Here is an 18,949-nt window from a genome sequence, read left to right on the forward strand (position 1 = left end):
TCAGAAAAAAAAAAAAGTAAGACTCATGGATTGAGGTAAGAACAGTTTAATATAATAAAATGGCAATAATAACAACAAAAGAATTGGAATACACAAAACAAGCGATGCACAATGCAATTGCTCACCATCTGCTGACTGATGCCCAGTTAGTTCCCGAGCAGCAATGCCCCCCCCATGCCAACTCCCCCCAGTTTATATACTGGACATGACATCACATGGTATGGAATACGCCTTTGGCCAGTCTGGGTCAGCTGTCCTGGCTGTGTGCCTTCCGAACTTCTTGTGCCCCTCCAGCCTTCTTGCTGGCTGGGCATGAGAAGCTGAAAAATCCTTGACGTAGTATAAACACTACTTAGGAACAACTGAAAACATCAGTGTGTTATCAACATTCTTCTCATACTGAGCCCAAAACATAACACTATACCAGCTACTAGAAAGAAAATTAACTCTATCCCAGCCAAAACCAGGACACCCTCCTTCTGCTGCCCCCACGAGCAGGCCAGGGCTGGGCAAGACACTGGGAGGGGACACAGCCAGGACACCTGACCTGAGCTGGTCAAAGGGATAGTGTGTGCTGTATAATGTCAGTCATGCTCAGATACCAGCTGGTCATTTTGTAGGAGGTGGTGAGTAGTCACCTTTGCATCATTTCGATTCTTCTTCTTCTTCTTCTTTGTCTTCTTCGCTTCACTAATTAAACTGTCTATCTCAAACCCACGAGGTTTCTCACTTAAGCACTTCCTGTGCTGCCAGAGGGATAGGGAGCAAGTGAGCAGCTATGTGCTGCTGAGCTGCTGGCCAGGGTCAACCCACCACAAGGACCAAAGGTTCAGTCTGCGTTTGGACACATGAGGAAGAGTCCACAAAGGTCTGAAATTCTGCTTATTGCAGCATCCCACATAGAAAACATTTCTCCCATCCAAACCAAGAACTATACATATTTATTACAGTCCATATGACTAATATAGTCCAAAGAGAAACTTCAGATTAAAAAAAAAGTCTGTAAAATACAATGGATAAAATTATCCAGACAATATTACAAAATACCAGCAAAACAGCTGGTAGGGCTTCTGGGAACACAGAGGGCTTCCCGGAAAACCAGAATAACACCCAGTTCGCTTACAAAAAAGTATTGCTACCAGTTAGTGAGTCCATCTGTGTCATCAGATTTCCAAGGAAACACAAGCTCTCAAAACATCTTCAAGAAAAGGAGTCCCGTCAAGAACAGAGCCAGGCACTTCACAGTGCTACTGGTGGCCACTTCTGGGCTAGATCATCATGCATAGCTTCAGGGATCCACTGACAATAGGCCGCAAGCAAATCTAGAATGAAAGAGAGGAGTGATTAGACAGCTATGGGAGTCAGGGACTGGAGCTGTTTTGCTGGAAAGACAAGGTCCTGTGGCATCACCCTGCTGAGAGCAGGGACCAACTTTCCCTCACTGGGACAGTGTTAGAGCTTGGACACCTGCATGCAGATATAAAAGTATCAAGTATGGGAGAATTACTGTGAAAGCCACCACTGCATCACTTTGCAGCTGCTTCTATGAAGAACTCTTATAATCTGGTACCCTAATATTGAACAAAATCCATTTTACCTGGAAAAAAAAAAAATTCCCATATCCACTGACAGTACTGTCATAGCCCAATTTTTCAATAGTCCAAACCAAACATTTTAACTGTGGTTAGAATTACAGAAAATAAATTCTTAAAATACAAATAAGTGTTGCTTTCTAAAGTACAGGGAACTCCAGTTCTTCACAAGACCCAAACACAGAGCATTACTGTTTCTGGTGAGAAAATAGCAAGTATTTGGAGCTTATCAAGTGAAATCACCCATTTTTTAAAGTACAATTCAGCAACGCTCAAGGTACTACAAAGTCTGCACTGATGTGACTAATAATTAGAGCAAGCAGAACACTTACATTTAGGATTTTTCTTCCATGCAGCCAGTAAAGCATCACGATTATCACAATTTTCTGCAACTAGAGCCTGCAGGAGGGATTCTGTCCTGGGCTGAAGTCTAAATCGGCACAAAATAAAATGGTGCAATAAAACAATGTTCATTAGCACAGTTTAGCAAAGTGTTACAGCATTCACCTTGCCTTTCTGAATTTATACTCTTAGTATTTTTTAACAGGCTAAATATAGATGTAGAAATACATGACCTCTGGATACAGAGACATGTCATTGGCTCAAGAAAGTTCACTAGAAGTAGTATGTTCTCCCCACCACAACTTGTTGTTGTTAAAAGAAGTAGCAGGTTGCTCTTGTTGCTGACAGCATGAAATTGTCTGCTATGCAGCTGCATAGCACGCAGTAAAGCAAAAAGGTCCCACGCTGAACTCTGAATTGACTAAAAAAGGAAAATACTTTGTAATTGTGGGACCCTTCAGGTAACAATTTGTGACATCAATCACTTTTAACAAAGCTTTTCAAAATCCTTGCATCTGTCAGTTCACAGAAAACTCAGATAAAGATTATTTTGGTAAACAAGAGAGGACATTGCAGGGATAGCAAGGGAGGCAATAGCTGACAGTCCTTTTGAAGGTCACAGTTCTATAAATGTAATCAAAACCACAAGAAAAACACAGTCTGTTGCAAACATGTTTTTGAAAAGAAATAAAGACAATATAATTGGCCAAACTGCAAAGAAAAGCAAGGAAGGTAGTAGTGCTCATCTGACAGTTTCTTACATGTGAGCAATTACTTGTATGAAGCAGCCTGCAGAGGTCAGTGTGACCAACCAGTTGCCTGTTCTTCCACACCGCCCTTAGAATAGCCCAGTTCTCTCGAGACAATTTTTCTTGGTAAGAAAACTCATTTTCCTCTCCCTGCAGCTACAGCCAAGATGACTATCTAGAACACCCTTCCCAGCATTGAAATTTTTTAATGTAAAAGGAAGTTAAAAGTGTTCGGTGGAGACAACAACCTTAAGTTTGTTTTTAACAACTTACTTGGACCATGTCTTCAGCATTATGAGGGGACTGGACAGCAGACACCGGCTATAAGAACGCAACTTTTCAATGACCTGGAAGATTTGTTATAACAAGTATATAATGAACAATGTAAATTAACTGTTCTGTGGAGACAATCGTCAATGAACTTGGGACTACTACAGACTTCCACCCCATATCCTCTATTACCACCTCTCTCCCATCCATGTGTCCATACCGATCTTGTCCTTAGTGGCTTGCTAGATGACTCTTGTGTCTCCGAATAGACAAAGACATGAGCTATAGGGTTTTTTTCCTTTGCAAAAACAGGACTTCAATTTGGGGTCAATTTCACCCAAATGCCGATTTTCATGCTGTTTCATATTTTAAAGATATCTTCCCCACCCCACCAACTGCAGCAAACTCCTCCAACCACCAGCCAGTTGTGAGGAATGGGCATGTGCACAAAGGCCCACAAGGCCCATCTCCTCCAAAAACTGGGCTAAAAACTTATTGCTAACATCAAGGGAGTAACGCAGCTGGAACACACTCACCTTTCCTTCAAGCAGGAACCTGGCAAAGTATTTGTAACGATCAATACCTTCTGGGTAATCAACTTCCACAGCAGGGAGCTGCCAGCTAACTCGATCTGGAAAGAAAGATCACACAAAGCCTCCTAAATGCTCGAAGAAGAGGGTACACTTCCAAGGGAGATGTGACAACACAGGTGCTCAGAAGCGGCAAGGATACTGCCACCACCCTGCCAGCCTTGCTCCTTTACAAGGGAGCAGATGGGCATAAAATGCCCATGCCAATGGGAAGATGCTGATATTCAAGTGCTACAAATCTCACGGAGCTACTAAAACCACTGCTAAGCTCTTTGAACAGTCCAAGCTGAGCTTGACCTTTCTGGTCTGCTGATAGTCTTGTTAAAAGCAGCATGACAATAACTATAGAGCAGCTGTCAGACAAAACTTTGACACTTTTCAAGACACTTACAAAAGACACTTGGTCTGTGACATCGAATTCGGCCTGTTTCGGAGCAGTAAGATGGAGGAGGATTTTCCAGAGGCTTCCCAAAGTGGCAGTACGGTGGCAGCAGGGCAGGAATCCACTCGGGTTCAACTACAGACACACCTTAGGAAGGGAAAACACACGCCTGAATGCAGGCTTGCTGCCAAGGGCTGGCACTCACTAGCAGTCCCATGAGTACAGCGCATGGTCAGGATCTCATCTCCACAGATTTACTTGTATCTCATTTTCAAGTCAACTTTTTTACATTCTTCTGTTCAGAAACCAGCAATAGGTAGCTATTGCTGACAGAGCTGGTGCAAATCAGCTATTTCAGAAGCTGAGCTTTGCTCCAGCCAATTCTGCTAGACAAAGAATAAACCAGGCCAATTTTTCCCCTGATCCAGATCTAGAAAGCTTAAGGATCCAAATCCCAGGAGGCAGGACCACTCTGTAAGAACACTCAGCTACCATAGCAAGGGGCACATTCTGCTAACGCATTTCTGAATTCCTCGCCATACCTGCGGAACAAGTAGGGACCCCAGCAGTCTCACCTTTCATATACAGTTTTGTAGTCTCAAGAATTTCTTGATACACCACAAACTCTGGGAGTTGTTTGAAGAGGACTGAGCTCGGATGGATGAACACTGGGTCGTCCAGGAGAGCAGTCTTTCAGAAAGCACAGAAGATTGAAGCAGAGTAAGATGAGTTACTGGCAATCCAATTTCTTGATTGCATTGAATTTCAGTCTCTCTCAGATGTACATTTATATGGTTTCCTTAAGCGATGGAGTTTTTTAATAACCTCACAATTTTCTGCTTCACCTTCTCTGGAGACATCAAGCACTTTGCAAGATGGACTAATGCTACTTCTTAGCTCTTTTATAGCAATTCCTACAAGAGGACTGGGAAATTGCAACACTGGAAACTTAAACTCTATGGAGAGAAGTTGTAGAAAGCCAGCACATGCAGTCCCAATGCTGCATGCAGCCATAAGCCCAGGCTTTGCACAGGAGTGTCTTTCTGCCACAGAAGGGAAGAATTCAGTCAAATCAAGCTGTTTACCTTGTAGGCATTTTTCCATTTGTCATCCAGGAGCTCTTCTGCCTGAACCCTTCGGGCAACGTGATCCCCCAGCCCCGCCAGCACAATCTGTCTCAAGTAAGTTGCTTGAGCTTCTGTTGGGGGCTTCATCTTTGGGTCAACATAGAGACCAGCATCAGTGCAGACTGAGTTCACTGCGAGGAAAAAAAATGGTGAGTTAAGATTCAATAGAAAAAAAGGTTGTAACAAACAGCCCAGCTGATTTGTCACCCCCTCCGAAAGAAAATAAACACAGTAATTCTTCTCAAAACCCACTTACCTGCTGTTGTCAGCTGCCCTCTCAAGCGCCTGATTTCCAGCATTGCTTTGTATCGGAGCCCATTTTCTTCACAGAATTTACGGGTACACCCAGCATATTCACAGGCTCCCACTGCCCCTGGAAGTGAACATTCAGGTGGAGAAAATGACTTAGCTGATCAGTTCTCCTAATTAAACCAAGTGTGGGACAGTACTGTCATAGTCAACACGTGCATATCACAGTTCCCACTCATCATTAGCCTGGGACACTGGCAGGCTGCCCAGAGAACAGCCTAGAAAATATACTGCTGGACTCAGCCCTGCAGCACAAGGATGCCTTTGGTTGTATAAAGCTGAGAGCTCAGGGTAGCAGAGAGGAGAACAGAATGGAAGTTAGCAGTACAGGGAAATCACTGTCTGCAATACCTAACATCACCATGAGGTCTCCTAGTTTTTGCATCGACCCCTGCCCAGCCCAGATCCTTTGCATCTGTAAAAGCCTTGCTTTCTTCCCCTTGAGTTTCGCTGTCTCTTCCTCACTTACTGCTGGCCTAAAAGAAACACAAAACAGCATAAATGAGTATTGTGCTTATGTGCAGATGGGCCTCAACATTAAGAGAGGCATCAGCTGTGACAAGGTGTTGTATCCTGTAAATAGGATGTCAGGCTAATTCACTCGCCTGTCACACTCTTCAAAAAGCTCCCGGACGGTCATGGCAGACACTATGGTAATGGCATACGGCAGGCAGTCATGCTGCCTGCTTAATGCCAACATCTTTGCATAGCGGGGGGCTACAGGAAAAGTGGCCATTATTCTGCCCAGGGGACTAATCGGACAACTCAGCTTTGCTGCCAGCTGCTGCTTCAGCCTGGGAGAGAGAGAGAGAGAAGTCATGTAAGGAAGTAACTTCAGCATTAGAACAAGTTTGTGTTTCTGGTTGTGGCAGCCCAATTAATTTGATGTGTTTTCTCAGATTTTGTTATGTGCTGGTCCCAAAGGCTGGGAGAAAGATTCCTCTTCCTCATGCAGCTCCCACCTCCCCTGCATGGCACACTCCTAGCACAGTCTTTCCTTGCCCAAACACAGCCAGGGCCAGTAAAACAAATACAGGTGAACCAGAGACTGTTAAAATGATGCCAGTCTTTGTACAAAAGCACATCCTCAGATGTGAGGGCTGAGACGGAAAAGCAGGCGGGACGACAGCAGTGCCCACTGCCTCGATAGTGGAGGCCAAGCAGCAGTGCCAAGAGATTTGTGGGGGACCACAGACGTTACCTTCCTGTCATAGGGGGTTCCTTCAAGGCACCCAGGGCTATCAGCAACTCCTCAGCTGCTGCAAGTGCTTCTGTTGGAGGTGGTGTTGGGAACGGGAAGTTGATTACCTAGACACACCAAGAGAAAATGCCTCTCAGTACATCATTGACATGGCTCCCACTGAAAAACAGAGTCTGAACACAGTAAGAAGTCCTGGAAGGGAGCAAAACCCTCCCCTCTGGTTACATACACCAGAGAGAAACATTTAGGATGTTTGCCAGAAGCAAGAGGAAAGGACATATAATGAGAGGAAACGCTTAGAACAAAAACATTAGGAAACAGGAATACCAGCGTCACCCTCAGCTGCCACTGACTCCAGGCACCGCCCAGGGCAGGCTGCTTTAAGGCCTAATGTTAAGTATTGTGCTTTCTGAAAGCGCTCAAGTATCTCTAAACCACAACCGCTGTTTAGACAGGGTTTCTTTTTCATTCCTAAGAATGTAAGAAAGCTCTTATTACCTGAACAAACATGTCTATTAAGGCCTGGTGGAATTCATAGCAGCTTCTGCAATTAGCAGAACTAAAATCAAGTTCCAGGATCCTCATTTCTAACACAAGGCACAGCCTCAAGCAATGACAATATAAGGCATTTATTTGTGTTTGTTTCTGGCTCCTAGGGGCAACCACTTTAATGAGCACTGTATCACAAAGCCAATTTACACCTCACCTTTTCTATATTTAATGCCTTCATTTGCAGAATCAAGTCTTCTACCGGTCGCTTTGTTATTTCTGGAGCAGAAAATTTCTCAAAGTCCATGAAGACTGCTGAAGAGTATAACCTAGTGGACCAGAAGCGTTGCTTAAAGACTTAAAAGAAATCTTAACTCAAAAGATACACATGAAAAATTGGCAAGGGATTTTAAAAAAGGCACCTGTGGGCACTATTTACATAACCATGTAATTATTTAATGGTTGGGGCATACCGCCTTATTCACAAAAAGTTGACTTGGCTTGGAGTGGAATCCATACTAATCTGGCCACCAAAATAAGGGTTTTCAGCCCCTGAAAAGCCAAACTGTCAAATCAACATCACCAGTGACAGTTCATGTTTGGCTTCACCTCTCCTACTTGAATGAAGAGCAGACAAAACCAAAATGTTTCAAGCAGCACTAGGTCCTTGTGAAAGGGACAGCACGATGACGGAAGCTGTCAAATTCACGCTAACACTCGTTGGGCTTTTTGTTTCTCCTAACCCTCTCCATGGCAGGTAGCTAACCTGTAACAGTGCCCTGGTTCTGTCCGGCCAGCCCGACCTGCTCGCTGGTTAGCTGAAGCTTGAGATATCCAGGTGACTCTGAAAGACGAAACCCCAGTAATTTTGTCATAGAAACGCTTCTTGACCTTTCCACAGTCAACCACATATTTGATGCCTGGGATGGTAAGCGACGTTTCAGCCACATTGGTGGCTACAACACACAGTCTCGTGCCAGGAGGAGGAGCCCTGAATACCTACAAGAAAGAGATGGGCATGTGAAATGCACTGCCAACAATGGAAAAAAGACAGGCAGTCAACTCAGATGGGTTGCAAAGGGATGACAACGCATATGGCATTGCAGGCGAAACCCAAGAGCAAGACCAAAGACTTAACTCTGTCTCCAGCTCTAGAGGTCTCTATCCAACTCAGTTAATCCCTCAGAAACATCCACAGGGATTCCAGGTGGAACAGACACCAGTGTTGAGTTGTATTTAGACATACTGCTGCCACCTCCAAAGCCCAAGAGGGAATGCAAGAATCTGTATGAACTGCCTGTTGGCAGCGTGATCCTGACGTGTCCCAGGGCCATGACCAATTTTAACATGCTGCAGGACTGTCACTTTTCTTCTCTCCCAACCTGCTGAACTGGCACATTAGGGAGATCCCAGCCTAAGCAAGGCCTGCTCTGATACCATCCCAACTTGCCCATTGGGCCATTCAAGTCTGCCACTGATGAATAGTCCAAGATGGAAATTTTAACTCACAAAGTGCATGTGACTTTAGACAATGATCACACATATCTATAAGGATCATTTACTCACTGTGACAATAAATCCTTTACCTTTGCTTGTTTCTCTGGTGCTAGCAAAGAATAGAGCGGGAGCACATACAGCGGAAGGGATGAATCAGTTTTCTCATCTATGAAGAAACAAACCAATATTGTTAAATACACAGTAAGTCAACTTCCAGGCTTAGACCCAGCAATGTCTTCACAAACATTTGTTTCATTTAAAACCAGTAAAGTATTTGGTACAAAGCTGAAGATGGAAAAACTTTATAGCTTTTCCATGACACAGGTCTGCTGTGTTATCACACCAGTTTAACGAAGGACAACTAGCTTATGTTGCACATTTCACAGGTGACAGGAGACATGGAATTTTTATTTCGTAAGTGCCAAACCTTCTTCTGAGTCTCCATCTCCTAAATCAAGGTCAATATCAGACCCTGCAATATCATCATCAGTTTCAGCATCTCTGTCTTCATCTCCTTCATCCACTGGTACAACAGAGTAATTGTCCAGATCAATTTTGGGAAGCGTCTGAGAAAGACAGGAAAGATGACCACAGAGCATTAAGGGGTGGGGGAAACAAACAGCACTTTTTATTGCTTTGAAAGCAAAGCTGAGCACTTGCTCCAAACATTTGTTGACCTGAAGGTGAAAGAGGGATTGAGAGATTTCATTTGTATTTTAAGGCTGAGGATCAGCATTTTGTAATTGGGAGAGGAGGGGGGGAAATAACCCAAGTATTTCAAACAACATTTTGTGACAAGCCAAGCTTCTTCACTTGGAGGACAGTGGGAAAGGGTAAAATTTCTTTACTTCAGGCCTCTTCAGCTACCAGGATCCAACGTCAGTGGACAGTATATCTATAACATCAAGATCTCCTGCTAACAAAGCACATGTAGGACCTGGGTGGAAGCCAAATGCTACCCTTCCTCACAGATGCATCAGTCCCAGTTTTGGGTAACAAATGGCAAGATGAGGAGCAGCCCTGGAGCCAGCAAGTCTGGAACTCCTTCCATTACAGTTTTAATGGTCAGTACTCAACTGAAATCAGTCTCCTGCCCATAATATCCAGGGACATATTTTAGCACTCTGCTGCTCATAAGGCAGCAGTTATCAGTGTAGGTAGTATTACTGGATATCCTGAGGGGACATATGTAGGCTACAAGGCTTCATGCAAGCCTAAAACAGTCTGGTGCGAAACACAGCTACACAGGACTACTGTTTTGCAGGGAGGTACCTGCTCCTTCCTGTCTCTTGGAGGAATTCTACCCATCGCACATTACCATAAATTTCTTCCACTTCCTCGATTTCTTAAATTTTCTGATTTCTTCCACTGATTCTTCTTTGTCATCATCTCCTACAAAAACAGCCAGTGAAATTACCGTTAGCTGAGCATGCTTTCCCTCGGAGAAGGCAGTGGGGAGAGTCTGGTCCCGCTCCCATCTTTTGGGGGATTCAGAAAGTGTCACAGTGTGAAAGAAACAGTCACATTGAAGGCAGAGGGGACAGGGATGACACACAAGTTTAATGTTGTAATTCCATTTAGGAACCATACAGAGGATCGACAGCATCACACACAGCAACTGTATGCCTTGAGGTTTAGGAGACAGTTAGCTGAGCTATATTAGAATTTGACTTTCTAAAGTCATCTTGGGAAATTCCAGTATCCTGAAAATAAAGTCACCACTTCAATTCACAACTAACAGAGTAAGTGAAGAAATGCAATGGATTCTGGGGAACTGGAAGGAATCATACACACAAACCTTTTCCCCAAACTCAAAACAGCACAAACTTAATGATCAGTCATCAAAATCATCCACAACAAGCTCTTTCCCCAACCCTTGATTTGTGGGGGTTTTTTTAAATAAAAACTTATTTTTAGGTGCAAAGCAAGCTCGCTTCTCAGTGGGATAAATTCAAAGTTTAACAGCCCTTTATTCTATAGCATTACCTGCAGTGTTGTTTTTTTGGAACGGAAAGGCTTTCCTTAGCCTTCTACAGAGAGCATGAACTTCTGCCTGGCCTGTTAAAAACACCAAAATCCCACCTGCAAGAGAAGAAATCACTCTCAACCTCAGCATAGATAATTCACCTTGGAAAGCTTCAGATCACATGGTTGATAAAAGACAGGTCAAATATACTGTGACGTAACAAGGAGGAACAGGGTGTTTGACTGCATCTGTCTTCTACTACTCTCTCAAGAAGCATGCTAATGCTACGATTTAATTGAAGCATGATTTAATTGAATTCACATCAAAAGCCTTCGAAGTAAAAGCACACCATACATCATTGCAGTCCCATATTTAAACTTACCAAAAAACCCACCCAAAAACAAAGAAAAGAAAAAAAAAAAAAAGCTCCCCCCAAAAACAACCCAGAAAACTTTAGACATGTTAAATGTAAAGAATTTGAGAGGTTCTCAGCAATGACCTTACCTGAGGGCAACATTCGATGGATTTTACACACCTTTCTGAAGCACTCCCCACTGTAGTCATCTAGAGGAGTTTTCTTGTTAAAATGAACAGTTACAGGGAATTGCCTTGCATCTACCTAGAGAGGAAATAAAAAAAAAAAAAAGGGTGATTTGCTGTTGTAACTCCAGCACAATCATTACAGCTTTCATCTGTTCAGTTCTTGGTTTTGATAACCTACAAAACACCAGACCCACAGAAGTTATCAGTGTTGTCTACCGTGAACACCACAAAACCAAACTAGAAACCAAAAATTTCCTCTCTTTCAGATCAACTCAGACTGAGGCTTGCTAGTTCTCCTGAACTATAACTTACAGTTTTTCAAGATAACCAGATTCTGCCAGGGCAGTTTTCTGATAAAAGTGGAAAGAAAAACACCAAGTCCCAAAAGAAACAATAGTCTAACAAAATAACTATTTTTAAATTGATATCTGAAAGATTTCAGCACCAACTGGAAAGATCGGAGTGCCTCTATTTTTTAACTGGTTTTATAAAGTAAGCCCTCACTGTATTTCAGCTGTTACATCTAACGCAGATCTCAGTGAGGAGAACGATACCTGAATAACAGGAGGTGTAACAGAAAACAGCCTGTTGTTATCAGTGAAATCTTCAACACGAAGAGTAGCCGACATGATGATCAGCTTCAGCGGCAGCCCTTTCTGCAGGGACATAAATGTGTTATTCTGTGCCTGAAAGCATGCAGCAGGTAAGCTACACAACACACAAACCCAGAGCTGTTAGCAGGACTGGATACAAGTTTCTGCACCAAAGCACTCAAAATCTAAGACAACAAAAGCACTGCGTCAAGTGACACGAGGATACACACAGCCTCAAATGCAACGTGTCTTAAAATACACAAAACCAGACGTTGGCAATCCTGATGCTGAGAGTACCCTGCCTCTCAACACCGCATTCTCTCTCCATCCTAAAGTAAAACAAACACAAATGCCAAGCACTGCCCTGCAGTCCACCAGCCCAACATCAGGCAGGATCAAACACTCCGTGATATCTGCTCCAAAACTAAGCCCTAAGCACCGCCAATTTGATTATTTACACGTGTCTTGTGGCACTGTAAGTCTAAAATTAACTGCATATTGCCTGAAAAACGATCTGTTGGTACTGATATGTACCGCTTTTCCCCTTTTTGTAGGCTCAGTGCTTCTTCGATCACATGGAAAGACAAACACAGTATCTGAGCATTATTTCATGGTTTCCATCAGATTTCCATCAACTGCCACACCACACACAGTCCCTCCTCCCATAGAGCCTCTTTATGTCCAACACCCTCCTCCCCAGCACATCTGCATCTAACACATCAATACTGCTTCTCTTACCTTTTCACGAAGAGGCACAATGCGAGACAAGAGGCCTATCAAGATATCCGTGTACATACTCCTTTCATGGGCTTCGTCAATAATAACGACTTTGTACTTTGAAAGCAGAAAGTCCTGAGAAGAAAGATTGATTTCACCACATGAAGCCTCAACCTAAGGACATTTTTAAGTCAAGACAACCTATGGCTACACAAACACTGACCACCCTCCACCCCCCCCATCCTTATGGCTGCTGTCTCTCACACACATTTGAGCAGAGTTTAATGTGTCTACCCTACATGAAGCAGCCTAGTTCCCGAGAGTCTCCTCCTTACTCTCATTTTACACAGCAACATAACCTAACTTTTAGGGACTTGGGCAGGAATATAAAGGGTTGAGATGAAATACATCTCCGGTGCCGAAAGGGGTTTTGCTTTGAAAGGTTGGCAACAAATCCACACAAAGCCAACTGGCTCTCTTCCTAGCTATACAAAATACTTTCCTTTTTATAACACTGAGGACAGCAACTTACCTTCTGAATTTCTTTCAGCAGCACACCATCCGTCATGAACTTGATTTGTGTTTCATCTGTAACATTTCCTTCATATCGGATTTGATATGAAACCATTCTGTGAGGAAATGCCAGGGTAGCCACAAGAAAAAGCATGGTGAGAAACAGAAAATTCACATTCAGACCAGGAGGCAGCCTTCAGCCTAACTAAATTACGACTTGATGCCAAGACAAGACAAAAAGCATACCATCAGGACCCCAGAGCCTAGCACACACAAAATGCTACAAGCTGGGATACACAGCAATGTCACTCTGAATTATTTCTCTGTTATGGGGTGCTTTCTCACATGGAGACAAACTAGGACCACTTCCCAAACTAGGACTGCTTCCCAAACACCACCTCCACAAAGCTCTCTCTAAAAAGTAACTTACAACCATTAGTAGCAACAAATCTGGCTTATAGACAACCCCAGAGAGGAGTTTATAAGTAACTTCCCCACAGTTCTTCGCCAAAGACTGAACAAGCAATGTGCAAGTCTTGATTTCAGTCTATGACATACACAGAGCATCTCCGCTTTACCTTCCTAGCAAGGTCTCGGCTTTTTTCTCCTCACCTGTGTGACAAGTTCATTTCCTTAGCAACTCGCTGGGACATGGACACTGCAGCCACACGCCGAGGCTCAGTGATCCCAATAGTACCGTTTGAACTAAAGGGGTGAAGGAAAAGAAAAGGAGGGGTTGTTTGGCTGCTTGTTTTAAAGGGAGAAACACTTAGAAAGATGACAACAGGATTTCTGCACAATGGTTCTAAATTAAGTAGCATCACTCACACGGTATCACTTCTAGTTGTAGTTACAAAAAAAAGACAGAAAGGAAGCTTCGGGATTACCCTTCTATTATATGTGTAGTGATCTGAAGATGCAGGTATCACAGGAATTTTTTCCCCAAACATTGTCTCTCTAATTGCAGCTCACTGAACTCCAGTCTCCCTGGACATCCTTCTGGCAACAGGGTCAATTTCGAAGAAACTCAGGCTGGGGCAGCAGCACAGAAGCTGGATACAACCTGATGCAGCTCGCAAGAAGCATCTTATGAAGTGCCCAAGCTTATAAATAATAAATAGTGCCAGACAAGCCACAGCTATTTTCAAAGATGTTCTTAAGAAATACGCACATTTTCTTGCAAAAGTAAAAACAAACCTCTGGAAGCAGAGGTTAAACTATGTGAGATGGGCAGACAATAAAGCCCCTCTGTAAAAAACAGGCCAGTGGCTTTGAAGGAAATTTTTACCCTATAAGTTTCAAAAGATTGGTTATGTGGATAGACTTTTGCAAGTCAGTCTTACTCCCTTCAGATTTTTTAAAAGCCCATTCAACATGGCCACTACCACTGCATAGAAAAGACCAGGTTCAGTTCAGCCATATCAGAAGAAAAGAAACAAAATAAGAAGTGACTGAGCTGAGCTTGAATTTGTCTAATTACATTTGCTGAATATAAAAGACGACTCATACCTGGCATAGCCAGCTTCATAGAGAAACTGAGGTACTTGTGTGGTTTTACCGCTTCCCGTCTCTCCACATATGATCACAATGGGATTCTCATTAATGGCTTCCATGATGACTTGCTCTTCAGCAAGGATTGGAAGCTTTAGTCTTGCTTCCTAAATAATATAAAACACATATTTTAGTTGCACTTTTTTGTCTCTCTCTCCCTTTTTGTTTTCCCCAGGATTGAAAACTGATTCTTTTCTCAGATTACAAAACCCAGAAAAAGGAATTCTGTAAGCTCTGTGGCTCGAAAAGCTCTAAACCAGCTAAATACCACACCAGCACGTCCCAGAACTGGAGTCAAAAGAACAGCTTCCCAGAAAGAAGCTGGCAAGCCCTACACTTTAATTTGTGAAACCAGAGTCCCTGGAGTTTATTAATATAGCACTTCAAGGAAAAACTCATTTCACAACTCTGTCTCATCTGTTCAGACACATGCAGAGCTTTTCCCATTTGTACAGAACGCCTTACCCACAGCAAATGGAATAAAACTATCCAGTGTAAGATATAGCATAATGGAGAGCTGAAAGTGGCATCACAAGATTTTCCAGCAAAGAACAATAAAAGACTGCTAATAGATTCTATATTTAAAACCAGAGACAAACACCTATATCCTAAGACAAAACTAGTTTTCCTTCTGCTAGATTAGACAGGCTTAAAGCTCAGACATGTACATGTACAACTTGCCAGAACACAGACCCTAAGTGCATGCTGCTGCCACGCAGTATTAGCAAGAGACACAAAATGCTACAGGGTCTGCAGTGACCTAATCTGATGGAAGATATCATAATTTCCAACCTCCTTGATAAGCCCTTTCCTGTTCACAGAGTCTCACCTGAATCTCAGGAGACCTGTCCACTGGAATGAAAACTGCAGGCTTGCAAGATGGTTTGTTGGAGGCTGCCTGGCAAACTGGCACATGAGGACTGGCCGGCTTCTGGTTAGTCACTGCCACCTTCATGCCTTCCTCTGGCTTTTCAGCAGTATTCAAATCACTGGCTGACGACTCTTCAATTTCTTGTTTGTGCTCTTCCTTCTCCTCCTCAGAGCTACTGGGTTCTTCCTCGGGCTCCGATTCTGAATCTGAGCTGTGTCTTCTCTTGTTTGCACCACTGATGCTCCTAATCTTTTCAGGTACAGCAGTCCCTGGCTCCTGTATCATCCTAGAACAAAACATCAACATGTGAACTACATTTTGGTCAACATTCTCCAGGACCTCAAGCCAGACATGTCTTCAGCACAAACCAGAAAAGTGGCACCATCAAAAGTCACTGGCTGAGCCTGAACTCAGGTTTTACTCAAATAGGGAAAAATTCTACACCTCGGGTGTAGTGCAGCGCAAGAAGACATTACACAGAGAGGTTAACCCAGTTCTCCATTCTTGGAGGTTTTCACAACTCTGCTAGGTAAACCCTCAGCTGACCTGATTGCTGGATTCATATCTAAGCACACTCTATACTGATATTTACTCATTTCTTCAGAATACATGTCTGTAGTTTAATTTATTTCAACTTCTGTCAAAATGCAGCTCTCGATAAATCCAGTAACTAAGGACAGCATCAATCGATATTTTCCAATACAACAAAAAAGTAAACGTTTATCCACCAATTATGTAGTTTGACATAAGAGTATGCAGATGTAATTGTCACCCACCTTGTCCCTTATGAAAGGGAAGACCCAGTTATTTTAACTAACATCCTCTCAAAAGATTGTCAGTCAAACAAGAAAATAACTACCATACTATCAGATAAAAATAGAAAATTATTTAACTCCATCCATTCTGAAAAACCTGTATGCAGTAAGAAGGGGGAAAAAAAAAAAAAAATCAAGCAAAAAAAAGCTAAGAAGGCTGCCAAGTTTTCAACCACAGTGATAAACCAGAATGGTTCTTTCCAAGTAACACTTTACCTTTTAGTCTGATACATGCGCTCCCCAATACCCAGTTTGGAAGTAGTGTACAGGAGTTTCATTTCTGCCTCAGAAGCTTGGACCTCATTCAGCTTGTTTAGCCATTCCGCTCGCTATTTGGGGAAAAACAACCAAAATCAGTGCTTATTTTCACCAGGAAGTAATTTCCTTTCAAGATCTGCACTTGAGTTTTAAAGAGTGTGCTCTGGCAAATCTTGCTGGGAAGTTGTAAAGACATTCCTGCTGCTACATAGTCAGTCCTCCCTGATGAAGATTTCAGCCCTGCACTAGAGCAAAAATACAAATGCAGACTTGACCCTTCATTGCTGCAATGAAAAGCTCAGCTGCACCCTTGAAACAACAGCAAAGAAAACGGATTTGAACTAAAATGCTGGAGTGAGGGCTGGAGCAATGGAAGCCTCCCTTCAACTCCCACACGTGGGACACAGCACTGACAGGTCAGACAGACAGAGTCTTAAACTACCTCTAAAAATAAGAGCTCATTTGTTAAAACCATTATTCAGACACTAAAATGAACAGGAGTTTTGCCCGGAAAGCTTTTACAAAGACAGAAAAGCTCTATTTGCATACAAAAAACATACAAGAGCTGGAAATAAGTATTTCAGAAACATCAGCAGTAGCAGAGTTAGGGGCATCAACCTTTGCATTTTGCAGAAGGACAAAGCTTCTCATACAATCTGTTTCACAGAACAACGTCATTTACTCTGCTAGTGATGTACTTCACGACACTCATCTGTTCACTCAGGGTCAAAGAGAGAATGGGAACCAGGACCCAGATATGACAAGTTCCTGCAACAGCCGATCCACTGAGAGGGAGGCAAATGCTTTTTCCCCACTGAAGTTAACACTCGAGAGTCCACGGGTGGTGGCATGTTTTTGACCAAAATGCCCAGCAACGGGATGTCTAATGCTCTTGTGATGTGAACACTTAAAATTCAGGATCTGCACATCCTTGAGACACCCCTGAGAGTTCACATTCCAAACACCGCTTGCTGGCACTGCAGAGCAGTTGCTCCACCTCTGGTTTTTCACATCAGCAACGCAATCGCATCACGCATCAGGGATTGCCAGAGTCACAGTGCAAGGGAAACCTCAAAAGCTGCTTGTTAACATCGACCTTTTCCATATGCCGATATTGAATTATTGTTTTAACAGAAGTCACAAAGCTGGAGTTACCAGCACGCAGCAACGTACCTGTCTTTTCTTCTCCTTCTGCTCTAAAATTTTGTGCAGGTTTTTCTTCTGTTTCTTGCTTAGGGGTTTCTTCTGCTGTTGCACAACACACGCTACTTTTTTCTTCTTTGCTTTTTTGGCTGGCAGGACCAGGGCATTACTTCCATCAATTCCCTTCAGCGTTGCTTCATCTAAAAGGATGTGTTTGCTTATTCACCTGTGCCAGGTGGACTATTTTCAGCACACTGCTTCACGGTCTTATCGCAAACCATGCTAGATTTAGCTGTTTTAAACAAACACAACCCTCACCCCCAGCCAAAAAAAAAAAATCCCACATCATCAGCAAGGGCAAAAAACTGAACCACGAAGCTGGGGACGTGATAACCCCGCGCTTACTATAACCGTGAGGGTAATTTTCCTTGACTTACGTAACAACACTACGAAATCTCTGCCGTTTTCTTTAATTCCCCCAGGGTCAGGGGAGCAGCCCAGGACACGGCGTGTCTCCGGGTGACCCCGCAGGCTCCGGGCTCTCCCAGACAAAGGTAATTTTTAACTCTACAAATCTGTTCTGCTAAAGTTTGAATAATAAAAATAGTATAACAAAAGTGTGGTTTTTTAAACTAACATTTGAGAACACAAACGGTAAACCCATTTTTAGTAGCTGCTTTGATGAGGAATTGCTTAAATGCAGTCATGTCAATGCAGACAGAGCTATTGACGCAAAGCCTGTAAGGTACGTAGACGCTTCCAATAAAAGTATAATAAAAATACAGTAAAGGCATGACCACAATTCTCATCTCAGCGACTCGACGGTCACGCTAGCAACGTTAACAACCCAAGTTTGCATTAACGAACGTAACGCCTGAGGAGAGGAGAGGGGAGGGGAGGGGAGGAGAGGAGAGAGCAGAGCCGGGCCGGCCCGGGCGGCCCCGACACGGCGTCCGGGCCGTGACCCGCCGCACCTCCCAGCTCCAGCGGCAGTTCCAGCGGCTCGGCGGCGGGCGGAGGCTGCGCGGTGCCCTGCGGCAGCCGCGCCTTCCAGTTGTGCCTGCGGCGCGCCCGGCCCATGATGATAATGGCGGCGGCGGCGGCGGCGGCACCGGCGGGAGCGGCCCCACGTGCGGCTGACAGCGGCCGCCGCTTCCGGCCGTCTCGCGGTCTCGCGAGAAGGGGGCGGGGCGGGGCGCGCAGGCGCGGGGAGGCCGCTCGGCCCCGGCGGGGGTGGAGCCCGGCGGGTCCGGGGCGGGTCCGGGGCGGGTCCGGGGCGGGTCCGGGGCGGGTCCGGGGCGGGTCCGGGGCGGGCCCCGGTCCCGCGTGTACCGGCGGGCCGGGCCGGCGTTGAGCGGCCGCGTGTTTGAGAGGCGAGTCGGGCCCCGCCCAGCCCCGGCCCGGCTCCCAAACGCCCCTCCGGGAGGCGCC

At 44.2% G+C, this 18,949-nt stretch overlaps 1 protein-coding gene across 2 annotated transcripts; it reads right to left on the reverse strand.

Moving 5' to 3' along the window:
- Nucleotides 1–19: 19 nt before the first annotated feature.
- On the reverse strand, nt 20–18,669 carry DHX37 (DEAH-box helicase 37). 2 transcript variants are annotated; one of them, XM_049804549.1, is made up of 27 exons: nt 18,493–18,669; nt 17,549–17,718; nt 16,334–16,446; nt 15,261–15,588; nt 14,390–14,538; nt 13,493–13,585; nt 12,900–12,996; nt 12,389–12,502; nt 11,612–11,713; nt 11,019–11,133; nt 10,535–10,630; nt 9,867–9,940; nt 8,976–9,114; nt 8,638–8,714; nt 7,818–8,050; nt 7,269–7,380; nt 6,563–6,669; nt 5,967–6,155; nt 5,713–5,837; nt 5,309–5,425; nt 5,011–5,183; nt 4,501–4,615; nt 3,935–4,072; nt 3,490–3,584; nt 2,957–3,030; nt 1,925–2,022; nt 20–1,322 (listed from the first exon to the last, which is right to left on the reverse strand). In XM_049804549.1, exons 1-27 carry the CDS (start codon nt 18,596–18,598, stop codon nt 1,240–1,242), a joined length of 3,432 nt encoding a protein of 1,143 aa, XP_049660506.1. In that variant the 5' UTR covers nt 18,599–18,669; the 3' UTR covers nt 20–1,239. The 2 variants fall into 2 exon arrangements, with proteins under 2 accessions (XP_049660506.1, XP_049660507.1); XM_049804550.1 differs by having other exon boundaries at nt 17,956–18,602.
- Between the last annotated feature and the right edge of the window lie 280 nt (nt 18,670–18,949).

Source organism: Accipiter gentilis, chromosome 7 (assembly GCF_929443795.1).
Source record: "Accipiter gentilis chromosome 7, bAccGen1.1, whole genome shotgun sequence".
Classification (NCBI taxonomy): Eukaryota; Metazoa; Chordata; class Aves; order Accipitriformes; family Accipitridae; genus Astur; species Astur gentilis.

What these genes read in the sequence shown, in the direction of transcription:
- DHX37 (XM_049804549.1), bottom strand. Translation starts at nt 18,598, where the DNA reads ATGGGCCGGGCGCGCCGCAGGCACAACTGGAAGGCGCGGCTGCCGCAG. An exon ending in TTGTGCCTCTTCGTGAAAAG is followed by an intron (nt 11,714 to 12,388) that starts GTAAGAGAAGCA and finishes ATGTCCCTGCAG; the next exon opens with AAAGGGCTGCCGCTGAAGCT. An exon ending in GGTTCCTGCTTGAAGGAAAG is followed by an intron (nt 3,031 to 3,489) that starts GTGAGTGTGTTC and finishes CAAATCTTCCAG; the next exon opens with GTCATTGAAAAGTTGCGTTC.